The sequence below is a fragment of the Ochlerotatus camptorhynchus genome, unplaced genomic scaffold (genome assembly GCF_037179485.1).
Source record: "Ochlerotatus camptorhynchus isolate MF236.1 unplaced genomic scaffold, CSIRO-AGI_Acam_v1.1 ptg000193l, whole genome shotgun sequence".
NCBI classification, from domain to species: domain Eukaryota; kingdom Metazoa; phylum Arthropoda; class Insecta; order Diptera; family Culicidae; genus Ochlerotatus; species Ochlerotatus camptorhynchus.
This window is the reverse complement of record NW_027040683.1, coordinates 7737257-7748961: the sequence shown is the minus strand read 5'-3', so window position 1 is coordinate 7748961 and position 11705 is coordinate 7737257. Positions and strand designations below refer to the sequence as shown.

At 38.3% G+C, this 11705-nt stretch overlaps 1 protein-coding gene across 1 annotated transcript; it reads right to left on the bottom strand.

Annotated features, from left to right (window-relative positions):
* Nucleotides 1-542: 542 nt before the first annotated feature.
* Nucleotides 543-1397, bottom strand: LOC135702436 (farnesol dehydrogenase-like). The gene is made up of 2 exons (XM_065223473.1): nt 787-1397; nt 543-718 (listed from the first exon to the last, which is right to left on the bottom strand). Exons 1-2 carry the CDS (start codon nt 1348-1350, stop codon nt 545-547), a joined length of 738 nt encoding a protein of 245 aa, XP_065079545.1. The 5' UTR covers nt 1351-1397; the 3' UTR covers nt 543-544.
* Nucleotides 1398-11705: the final 10308 nt, after the last annotated feature.

Below are 11705 nucleotides of genomic sequence, written 5' to 3'. Positions count from 1 at the left end.
ACAATGGCAGCCGTCAGTGTAATATATTTCAACTGGATAAAGTATATTTTGCCACCACCAGCCACCAACGCGTGACAAAAGAGATCCAATTCAGAATCCGAGAAACGGGCGATTCAATTAAGGCACTGGTGCCCACATTAATTCATTATCATACATCCGACCGCGTTGGAAGCTACCATACAAACTTCGTGGAAAGCGCTGAGAAGAGAGCTCACTTGAATTGTTTTTCTTCGCCTTACTTATAATTGGTTTTAATTTTCTCAGCTTCCTGCACTCGGTGCCCTTTGCACGGTCATAATTCACCGGCAGGACTGGGTTTTTGCTTTCATGAAGCTGAGAGGAGCTGTAAATTAGCTCCAGTATGAGACGCTGGCTGTTGGGCCGTTTCTGGAATATGTGGGTATAAATAATACATGCGATCCGAAGAGCCAAGGTGGATCGTTTTCGTGAAAGCACACAGCAACTGGAGTGCGGATAATGGGAAACGCATAATGCCTTTTAAATGCCCTAGCAAAACAGAATTTCAAATGAAAATGTTTAAGCTTTAGAACTTTTCTCCAACGGGTTTGATCGTTAGCTCATGAATCTGAACTCGTGGGGGTGTTCCAAGAACATAGAGAACGGCTTCCGAAATGTCCTCAGCCTCCAGCATGGGAAATTCTGTTGCGTTCATTAATTCTGGGAGGATTTCCGTTCGAACAGCACCGGGGCTTACGCTCTGCAAATACATGATATCAAAATTTTAGAAACGCTTCTTCCCAATGCCTCACAGCGTAGAATACATACCGTAACTTTGATCTTGGTTCCCGCATTTCTCAGCTCGTTCCTCATGGTTTCCGTGATGGCCGTGACAGCATGTTTGGACGCAAAATAGATGTTCATACCTGGATAATCCAGCACCTTGTGACCAGCGATACTGTTGATATGCACAATGTGTCCATCAACCGAACGTTTCGTCATCGACTGATAGGCTTCCCGGCTGCACAATACCAACCCCATCACGTTGGTGTCCATAACTTCGCGCAACTTTTCGGTATTGTCAGCGTCCAGCAGCTCCATCTGCCTAACGATACCGGCATTGTTAATCAAGACATCCACTCCGCCGAATTTTTCCTCGACCCATTTGAACGTTTGCAGAATATCCTCCTCCTTCGAAACATCGCACTTGACCGCGTGCAGGCGACTGCTGACCGATTCCTGCAGATCCGCCTTCAGTGCTTCGATGCGTTCCACGCGACGTGCCAACCCGACTACCACCATTCTGGCTTTGGCCAGATCCTTGGCTATGACGGCACCGATTCCCGAGCTGGCCCCGGTTACTACGGCTACCTTTCCAGTCCAACGATCCATTGTTAGAAATGCACGAAGTACTTCCAGCACGTCCGATTGGAATTTGAGTCAGTAACTAAATAAACGATGTACAGTAGGTATGCTTACTATTTCAGTGAGCTCGCTTATCTTGCGTGACTTTGATTATGTTATCTTTAAATTTGAACGCATAATTTTAGATTTACTACGTGAAATTCAATTTAAAAAAGCTAAACGAAATTTTATCACAATCATTGCATTGAGTGATAAGAAACTAGAGGTTGCACACGAAAAAATCCGGACAAGAAAATCTTGAAGGGGCTTAAAAATGCGTTTTATTTTTCATAGTTCAATGTAACAGCTATGTGTACATTAGTAGGTATTATCACAGACAAACAGACGTAACACTTCATTGTGTATCTTCGTTCACGTATTTAACGGTTGATTTGAATATTATCAGTTCCGCGAACTACTCGCCGCAGCGCTGGCATCGGATCACTTTGACGTTTCTATACATTCTATAGAACTTTTATGCAATATTGTTTGCGAGTTAGCGAGCAAGCTTGTTTTCCGCGAGAAGCCAGAGAGATGTCGTTACTGAGGACCTATGTTTTGAGATACTATGTTTTCAAGAAAATCTTTTTCAAAGAGTTACGTCTGTTTGTCTGTGGTATTATGCTTATTGTTAGACCATTGTTTCAGTCTTCCCTCTTACCATAGGCCATTGCTTGAAATTGTCTTCGTTCCCACTTGTTTGGCTGCCAAATTCCATTTCCGCTTGAAACCCTTCAGATCAATTGCAGTTCCACCCTTTTTCTTTAGTATGTGCTTCACAATTGACCAGTATTCTTCAATTGGCCTAAGTTCCGGAGTATTGGCCGGATGCATCTCCTTGGGAAACACTGTGACGCCATTTTCGCTGTACCACTGTTTGGTGGAATTTGAGTAGTGGCCGAGGTAGTGGCAGGTTGCCAAGTCCAGTCAAAATATGCAATCCACCTCATGCTGCTCCAGAAAAGGCAGTAGTCTCTTCCGTAGGCACTTCTCCTGGTAAATTAGCTGGCTCATGGTCTCAGAAGTCACGAAAGTTTCACGTTTTAGCCCACAACTGCAGATTGCTCCCACTCGTTTGCTGCGTGCTGGACGAAAGATTGCTTGTCGAATGTTGTCGTAGTCGTGTTTGTGCGTTGAGGTTGTGTTTCAGAAATGCAATCGAAGTGTGCCGTGGCCGCTATTAGACGCGTTTGTTTTCGGTCGCTGGGGTTGTCGGTTCTGATTTCGGCGCCGGTCGGCCAATGAGGAGCTAGCGTTGCGTATTACAGACTGTTTACTGGCAAACTGAAGCCGTTGTGTCGCGAGTGATTGGTGATGGAAAGTGAACGCAGCCCTTTTTTTTTTTTTTTTTTTTAACTCTTTATTTGTTCCAAATTCAAAATAAATTACATTTCATTTTAACCTAGGTGCTCCAGTTACTGCAGTAACGTACCAGCCTTAATTGTTATGATATATATCTAAGTGTTTTTACATTGTTCATGTCTTGGCAATTCAGTATTTTAAACAGGTTTTTTAACCTGCATGTCAGTATAACAATTGATATCTTAAAACTAAAAACTAAAACTAAATCTTATCTAAGTATAAAGGGAATTAATCGTTGCAATTGAGGATTGCAACGATTTTTGCCTGAAATTATTAATTATTTTGTTGGACATTTGTGCTAAAGTCTCAACATTCGAAATTCTATGTACTTCGGTTGTACTGTACCAGGGAGGCAACTTCAAAATCATTTTCAGAATTTTGTTCTGAATCCTTTGAAGTGCTTTTTTCCTGGTAGTGCAGCAACTAGACCATATTGGCACAGCGTAAAGCATGGCCGGTCTAAAAACTTGTTTAAATATTAGAAGTTTATTCGTCAGGCAAAGTTTGGATTTCCTGTTTATAAGAGGATACAAACATTTTATATATTTGTTACATTTGGCTTGAATGCCCTCAATGTGATCTTTAAAAGTTAATTTTTGGTCAAGTATTAATCCAAGATATTTCACTTGGTTTGACCAGGAAATTGGAACTCCGTTCATAGTGACTATGTGACTACTACTAGGTTTCAAAAACGAAGCTCTAGGCTTATGTGGAAATATTATAAGTTGAGTTTTGGAAGCGTTGGGAGAAATCTTCCATTTTTGTAAATAAGAAGAGAAAATATCTAAACTTTTTTGCAGTCTGCTGCAAATAACACGAAGACTTCTTCCTTTAGCGGAAATGCCTGTGTCATCAGCGAACAAAGATTTGTGGCAACCCTGAGGCAAATCAGGGAGGTCCGAAGTGAAAATGTTATACAATATAGGCCCAAGAATGCTACCCTGAGGAACTCCTGCCCTAACAGGTAGTCGATTAGATTTGGAATTTTGATAATTTACTTGAAGAGTTCTGTCAGTTAAATAATTTTGAACTAATTTCATAATATAAAGTGGAAAATTAAACATTTTCAATTTAGCAATCAAACCTTCATGCCAAACACTGTCGAATGCTTTTTCTATGTCTAGAAGAGCAACTCCAGTTGAGTGGCCTTCAGATTTGTTTGAACGAATTAAATTGGTAACTCTCAAGAGTTGATGAGTAGTTGAATGCCCATGGCGAAATCCAAACTGCTCATCTGCAAAAATTGAGTTCGTATTGATGTGAAGCATCATTCTATTCAAAATTATCTTTTCAAAAAGTTTACTTATTGAAGAAAGCAAACTTATTGGACGGTAGCTAGAAGCTTCAGCTGGATTTTTATCCGGCTTCAAAATTGGAACAACTTTTGCATTTTTCCATTTATCAGGAAAGTATGCCAAATGGAAACATCTGTTAAATAATTTTACCAAGAAAGACAAGGTACTCTCTGGGAGTTTTTTGATGAGGATATAGAAAATTCCATCATCACCTGGAGCTTTCATATTTTGAAATTTTTTAGTTATAGACCTTACTTCGTCCAAATCAGTCCCCCAGGAATCATCAAAAATATTTTCCCGAGAGAAAATATTCAGAAAATCCCGAGCAACCTGATTCTCAATAGGACTAGTAAGACCCAAACTGAAATTATGGGAACTCTCGAATTGCTTAGCAAGTTTCTGAGCTTTTTCCAAATTTGTGATCAAAATTTTACCACCTTCTTTAAGCGCTGGAATTGGCTTTTGAGGTTTTTTCAAAATTTTTGTGAGTTTCCAAAAGGGTTTGGAACTCGGGTCTAATTTAGAAATATTATTTTCAAAAGTTTTGTTCCTCAGGGCAGAGAATCGCTTTTTAATTTGTTTTTGCAAATCCCGCCAGATAACTTTCATGGCAGGATCGCGTGTTCTTTGATATTGTCTCCTACGGACATTTTTAAGACGGATCAAGAGCTGAAGATCATCGTCTATTATAATTGAATCGAATTTAACCTCGCATTTTGGTACTGAGGCAGCTCTTGCTGCAACAATAGAAGTAGTCAGAGATTCAAGAGCAAAATTAATTTCATCTTTGGTTTGCAAAGGAATGTTTGGATCGAAGTTATATTCCATAAATGTTCGATACTGCTCCCAATCAGCTCTATGGTAATTGAAAGTAGAGCTGTTGGGATTACAAATTATTTCTTGGGATATTTCAAAAGTTACTGGAAGGTGATCAGAACCGAAGTCAGCATGGGTAACCAGTTGGCTACAAAGTTGACATGAATCAGTTAAGACCAAATCAATAGTGGAGGGATTTCTTGCAGAAGAAAAGCATGTTGGGCTGTTTGGATATTGAATAGTGTAATAACCTGCAGAACAATCATCAAACAGAATATTACTATTGGAATTGCTTTGAGCATTATTCCATGAGCGGTGTTTTGCATTAAAATCACCAATAATGAAGAATTTAGACCTATGACGGGTAAGTTTCTGGAGGTCACCCTTGAGAAAATTCTTTTGCTGGCCTACGCATTGGAATGGCAAATAGGCAGCTATAAACGTAAGTTGTCCAAATTTTGTTTCAACAGAAACCCCCAAAGTTTCAAAAACTTTGGTTTCAAATGAAGAAAGAATTTTATGTTTGATTCGTCTATGAATAATGATGGCAACGCCACCACAGGGTCCATCAAGACGATCATTTCTATAAATCAAGTAATTTGCGTCCTTCTTAACCTTATGGTCAGGTTTAAGGAACGTTTCAGTTATAACGGCAATATGCACGTTATGAACTCTTAAAAAATTAAATAGCTCGTCTTCATTATCTTTAAGAGATCGAGCATTCCAATTTACAATATTTAATGCTTTAAAATCCATTACTGAATTTTAAAGTCATGACAATATTATTTGCAAATTTTACTCCAGTTTGAATAGCATCAAACATGGAGTTAGATTTAAGCATATCAGAAATCATGTCAATTAATGAATTCTGTAAAAATTCCATTTTGGGGGCAGTAATGCTTCCTAAGTCAAAATTGTCAAAATTTCCGTTAGAACGTTGGTTAGTATTTTGATTTCTACCCGCTGCAATAGCAGCATAGGTAGCTCCATTAACTCGCTGAACATTGTTAGCAGCGAGGGGAGTAGGTACAGATGAAACATTTGAAGCAGGGGAGATATTTGTACCTACGGGTACGAATGTAGAATTTGTTCCTCGCTGACCGTTGTTAACAGCAGAGGAATTTGTACCTGGTCGGAAACGTGGAGCGTTTCCTACCTGACGGCTAGAACGAGATTGTAGGATCGCTTTGCGAGTCTTACATTCCCAAAAATTGGATTTGTGGTTTTCACCACAATTTGAACATTTAAATTTCTTAGGATCTTCCTTCACAGGACAGTCGTCCTTTGCGTGAGAGGAATCACCACAATTCATGCATTTAGCTGGGTGAGGTTTTGGAAATTTCCTCCAGTCTTCCTGAAGTGTTCCCACTTCACTCGGACATGGAGCATAAGGCTAGCTTTTTCTAAGGCCTTAAGGTTGTTTAGTTCACTAGACTTGAAGTGAACTAAATAAAAATCATTAGAAATCCCGTTGCGCGATTCGCCAGGACGGGATTTCATTTTCATTTTGATTACTTGGAGTGGCACAACTCCAAGTAATTTTGCCAGTTCATCTTTGATCTGATCCAGGGATTCACCACTGGGCAGTCCTTTCATGACAACCTTGAACACACGTTCAGTTTTGGTGTCGTAAGTAAAAAATTTGTGCTTCTTCTCAGTAAGATACTTGAGAAGACATTTAAATCCGTCCAAGGTTTCAGCCAATACACGGCATTCACCCCGACGTCCAATTTGTAGAGAAAACTTAACTTTCACGAAGTTCAAAAGTTCCATGCGAAGAGCATGGAAATCGGAAGTGATTATCACAATAGGGGGAATCTTTTCCTTCTTGGCATTAAGCCGGGAAAATTTACTAGAATTTTTCTTGCATGATGGATCATTCTCATCATCCGTGAGCAAATCAAATTGATTACTCAAATTAATTTCATCAGAAGAGGGGTCAAGAGTTTGCCCCTTTCTTTTGCGTTTAGGCGCCATGGCGGCAGTAAATTTTTATCCAAATCGACTTCCAAGCAGATTACTATAAGAATCTGAAGGATCGAAGAGGAATTTTCCAAATCGATATCCAAGAAGGACTACCTCGGGTAGGGTCCAAACAAGGATCGAAGAGGAATAAGAGTTGAACAAGGTAGAAAATTTTTTACAGGTTGAGCACTGAAAAGTGCTGTTTAAATTTGTTGTAGCTTTAGGTAGTAGTAACACTTCCTTCAGCAAAAAGCAAATAGATCCGCACGGCAAGAGAGCACGATGCGGACTGTGAACGCAGTCCTTTTTTTTTCTCTTCTGAGGTCCCTTTAGTTGGAGCAGCTAGAGTGTGAGCAGCGAAAGGTGAGAGTGCTGTTTTTAACACCGGTAAAAAAAGTAACGGCAGTATATCTATGGGAACTCTTCGAAATCATCGTGATGTCATGGATACCTTTGCAACATCTGGTGAGATCATTCCTATATTTTTCTCTTAACTTTCATTCCATTATTATATGAAACATTAAATGCTGGGGACGGGCCGTCCACCAGGGCACCCGATTGAAGCGAAATGGATGGGGAGAGTGGAAATGCTTACTCTCTGTCTTTAAAATTTCGTGAAAAGAGGGCGGGCTCTTCTTTCCACTCATTGGGACATCCTCCTGTTGGATGGCCTGTTTTTTGACCGGTTATATGATCCTGTTGTTGGAAGGAGTTCCTCATTTATCCCGTGGATGCTTGTGGGTGATGTTGTCCACGGATTAACCCAAACCGTTTTTGGCGTTTCACACAATGGCAGGTTGAGTACAATTAGAGGTTATTAAACTTGATCGAGTCGAACAGCGAGGATAGTCCACAGTCTACCGACAGTTGTCTTGCTACAGTGAGTGGTAGTTCCATATCATAGCATCATACAACTGCAGATTGCTTTCCAGACAAGGAACTTTTTGGGGAATTTCGGCTTTTTTTGACGTAGGACTACGTCTGTGATTTTTGTATGGGAGTACACTTTGTGAAATCTGAAAATGGAACTGGTAACCAAATTATGAAAGATTTTGAACGTTAATAACTCAGCTGCCCCTGAACCAATTTTAATAATTTTATCACCAATCGATCAGGGCTACGCTTACGCATCGATATCAATGCTTTTGACTGTTTATGTTCAACAAGAAACTATTGAAAAAGTAGTATATGTCAAGCATTGTCCAAAAGCGTCGAATTAACTAACAAATCCACCAATTACGTACATGCATATGCTGCTAAGTAGACGAAACAAGTCGAAGTGACATTCGCCTTCGATCCTCGGCCGCGTGCGAATAGGGAGGATGGAATTGCGTAATATTTTGCACACTCATCACTATATTCAGAACCACACGCTCCAACTTGGAAACAGGGGATACACTCAAAAAATATATCATATATGTAATGCATGATATGAATTTCACATAGCTTTCCAAAAAAAGTTGACGACAACCTTAAAAAATCGTTTGTGGACTTTGTCGTTCAGTTTTTTCCTGGAAATTTTTGTTAAATAAGCTAGAATTAAATAAAAATGTTTTTTTTCCATACATTTTTTAACCGCTTTACTACCAGTCCCCAGAGAGCCAAAACATTCAAATTTGAAAGAGAAAATTCACTCTCACGATCTCAATATCTCAACATGCCATGTATTTTGATGACACTCTGGAACATATGGTGGGGGTGGGATGTTTAACATTTGAAGTCCCTCCCATTTTGCATATTCTGCATAAAAATTACTTAAAAATTCCCTCCCTTTTAACATACTCTGCAAGAAAATACTATTTAACAAAAATTTCTAGGAAAAAAACTGAACGAAAATGAATGATTTCTTTTGACTTATTTGACCATAATATGCATCCAAAGCGTTCCATCCACTTTTCCAAATTTCTAACTTACTATCAATGGAACAGCGCCATCAATGAAAAAAAAAATAGCCTTGACTTAATTGTGAAAACTATTTTTGTAGTTCTTTAAAAATTCTACTCTAACTCTTTGTTACTTGGTTGTTGGTTATAATGATGCGTAGACGACATCCATGGCCATGACCAACGTTGCCAGTATTCCAGATTTATCTGGATTTAACAGATTTTTAGTCGTCTTGCCAGATACACAGACAGATCACATATATTTCCAGATTTTTTAAATATGTTTCAGATTTTCCCAGATTTTTTAAACATGTTGCTTTAAAAATATCACTGCAATTGATTTACCATCTAATCAAAAAATTAAACGCCAAACTTGCTACTATTAATAAAGTCTATCAATGTTGGACATTATTGGAATTTAAAGGTAATTCTGAAAATAGTTCACAGTTAATTGAGAAGCGAATTCTTTGTGAAATCAAAGGAGAATTTCAAGCTAATTCTGAGTATCGTTCAGGCGTTTTGTGAGTGAGGGTTCGATTCCCGCTCCAGCCGGTGCGTATTTTGACAACCTGAAAATTTCCCTACTGGTCTACTGGGTGTGGTGTGGTGTCCGTTGTGGGTAACTAAAGAGCCTACATTTATAAAGAGGCGACATGTCAAAATTGGAACAAACGATTGTCTGTCAAAGTCATAGGAAAAGTCATTCCAATCGAGTAGAAGACATGTCAAATGGATAAGATGTCGTCTCTTTATAAATTCAGGCTCTTTAGTGTTAACTATTCGGTCGGTGAACCTCTGGTTGAAGACAGTCTTGTCAACTTTGATGACAGTTGGATGAAGATTTTGTGGATAAAGGAAATACAATCCGGAAGAGAAAATTCTTATGATGAAACTTAAGGAGTATGCTGATACGAATCGTGAGAATAATTTCAATAGAATTCTGTGCAATGTTTCTATGGAGATTCATTTTAATAAAAAAAAAACCCATATTGGTCCACCGGGCAGGTGAATAGAACCTTTGTTACACAGTATAATCTCGTTTTTGATAATATCCACCTTAATGGATATTTTTTTTTTTGGCGATAATCTTCTGTCTGGTGGCGCTACGCCATCCGGAAGAATTTTCGTTTGAATTATTTCCAAATGTTTTTAGTTCAGTTTTTACGTATTCAGTAACCGTGTTGTGCCAGTGTTAGTGATTTAGACCGTGAAATCAGCATGGAAAGAAAAGATTCCCATTGCTTAAACCATGTTAAGCCGTGCCGTTCTTTTCTGGATACTAATTTGGTGAGCTCGTTCCTTAATTTTTGTGGTAATTCTATCGTAAATATTTTTTTTAAATCATTAAATACGCGTCAATCAAATTTTGCGCTACTGTTTTATAGAAAGTTTCAGTACATTATCAGCATCGATACTGTACCGGAGCGGGGCTTATTGTAAGCAAAATCTTCGGAAGCATGCGATCTTGAAATGGGCTAATGGGTATACGGTAAAGCTATCACCTTCGAACTCCAGAGTTCAAACTTTTTGCAGTCATAAAAAAATGGTTACAGGCAGATTTTATACATAATACCACTGCCAGACAGGAGTGTGATTGTAGATACATACAGTACATACAATAAATGAACGAATGAAAAATTGCATCAGTCAAATGTGTCAAAATTAGTCTGTTTTTTTTTTTATAAAATCTTTATTCTGTCTTCCTAACATATAAACATGTCTTACAAGCTAAGCTATTCTAAACTAATTAAAGGCATTTATTTCTAAGAAGAATTTGAAGCTAGGTCGTTCTGTTTCCAAAATATATTGACTAAACTGAACAAATTTTCTTAGAATCATAATTTTGTCATCCCTGCTAAACTCTTCTAAGGTTGGAGCTATCAAACTGGAGAAGGTTAAGAAGCGCATTAAACGAGGATCAAATCTGTTTAGTAAATGTCTAATAAAATAGTTCCATGACTGATTGACCGAAAAACGTTTACAAAATATATGCTCAAGATCTTCGAGGAATCCGCATGATAAGCAATTAGGGTTGTCAGCAATACCTATGCGATACAAATGAGCTCTGTGATCAATTTTCCTATTATAAAGTAACTTAAGAATAGATTTTTCATTTGAGTTCAGGTTCTTTAAGTTAATATTATTCCAGACACGTGGCCAATTGTTTTGTTCTTTAGTTTCAATAGTTGGTCTAGGCAATGATCCAATTTTATCAGAATATAGTTTTGTCATAGAAAAAGGTTGTGTTAGATCATGTTCGTAAAACAAATTCATGAAAGAAGGATACATATGTGGTAATATATTAACAGGTTTCCTAATGACTACTGACTACTGATATTAGGCAGAATATAATTTTTCAACAAACACGTGTCGGTCGAATTAGGATTTATCCCAGGCTACTATTGTAGAAAAACGTAATTGATAGATATTGGGCGGAACGCGTCGGAATGTTTAGAAAAATAGGGTGCACGCTTGATCCGGTTTAAGATACATTGTTGACTGCTTTCGGGAACATGATTTCATTTTAATAACTTGTTTACTTGTTTAACCAGGGCTTAAGCAATCGTCACGTCGGTCATAGCTTGTTATGATAGCCTGAACAATAAACCGCGAAACATTGAACGTCGCGTGAAAGTGGAACTTAATGAAGGCATCAGTGCTTTTTCGTAACTTTTAGTTTTCGGATTAGAAAAATCATCGGTTGCAGGACAGTGTTACCGATTTATATTGGATAATCCAAAGCTATGTTGATCATTATAACATTAAATTTTGAATAACAAATGATAAGACAATCTTATTCAAATGTCGTAATAATACCTCTGACCAAGGAAAAATGATTTATATAGTTTTCATAAAAGTTGACGATACAAATACTAATGAGGAAAGGAATTCCGCATTTCCTTTTCCCAAGTCCTTTTCCTCTCCTTCCCTTCCCTTCTTCTCTTTTCAGAAAGCGAGTAATGGCGCTATAACTAGGACAAGAGTTAGTGCTCAGGTCCCAACCGCTAGAAGAAAATGGTAG

What these genes read in the sequence shown, in the direction of transcription:
- LOC135702436 (XM_065223473.1), bottom strand. Translation starts at nt 1,350, where the DNA reads ATGGATCGTTGGACTGGAAAGGTAGCCGTAGTAACCGGGGCCAGCTCG. An exon ending in GAACCAAGATCAAAGTTACG is followed by an intron (nt 719 to 786) that starts GTATGTATTCTA and finishes ATGTATTTGCAG; the next exon opens with AGCGTAAGCCCCGGTGCTGT.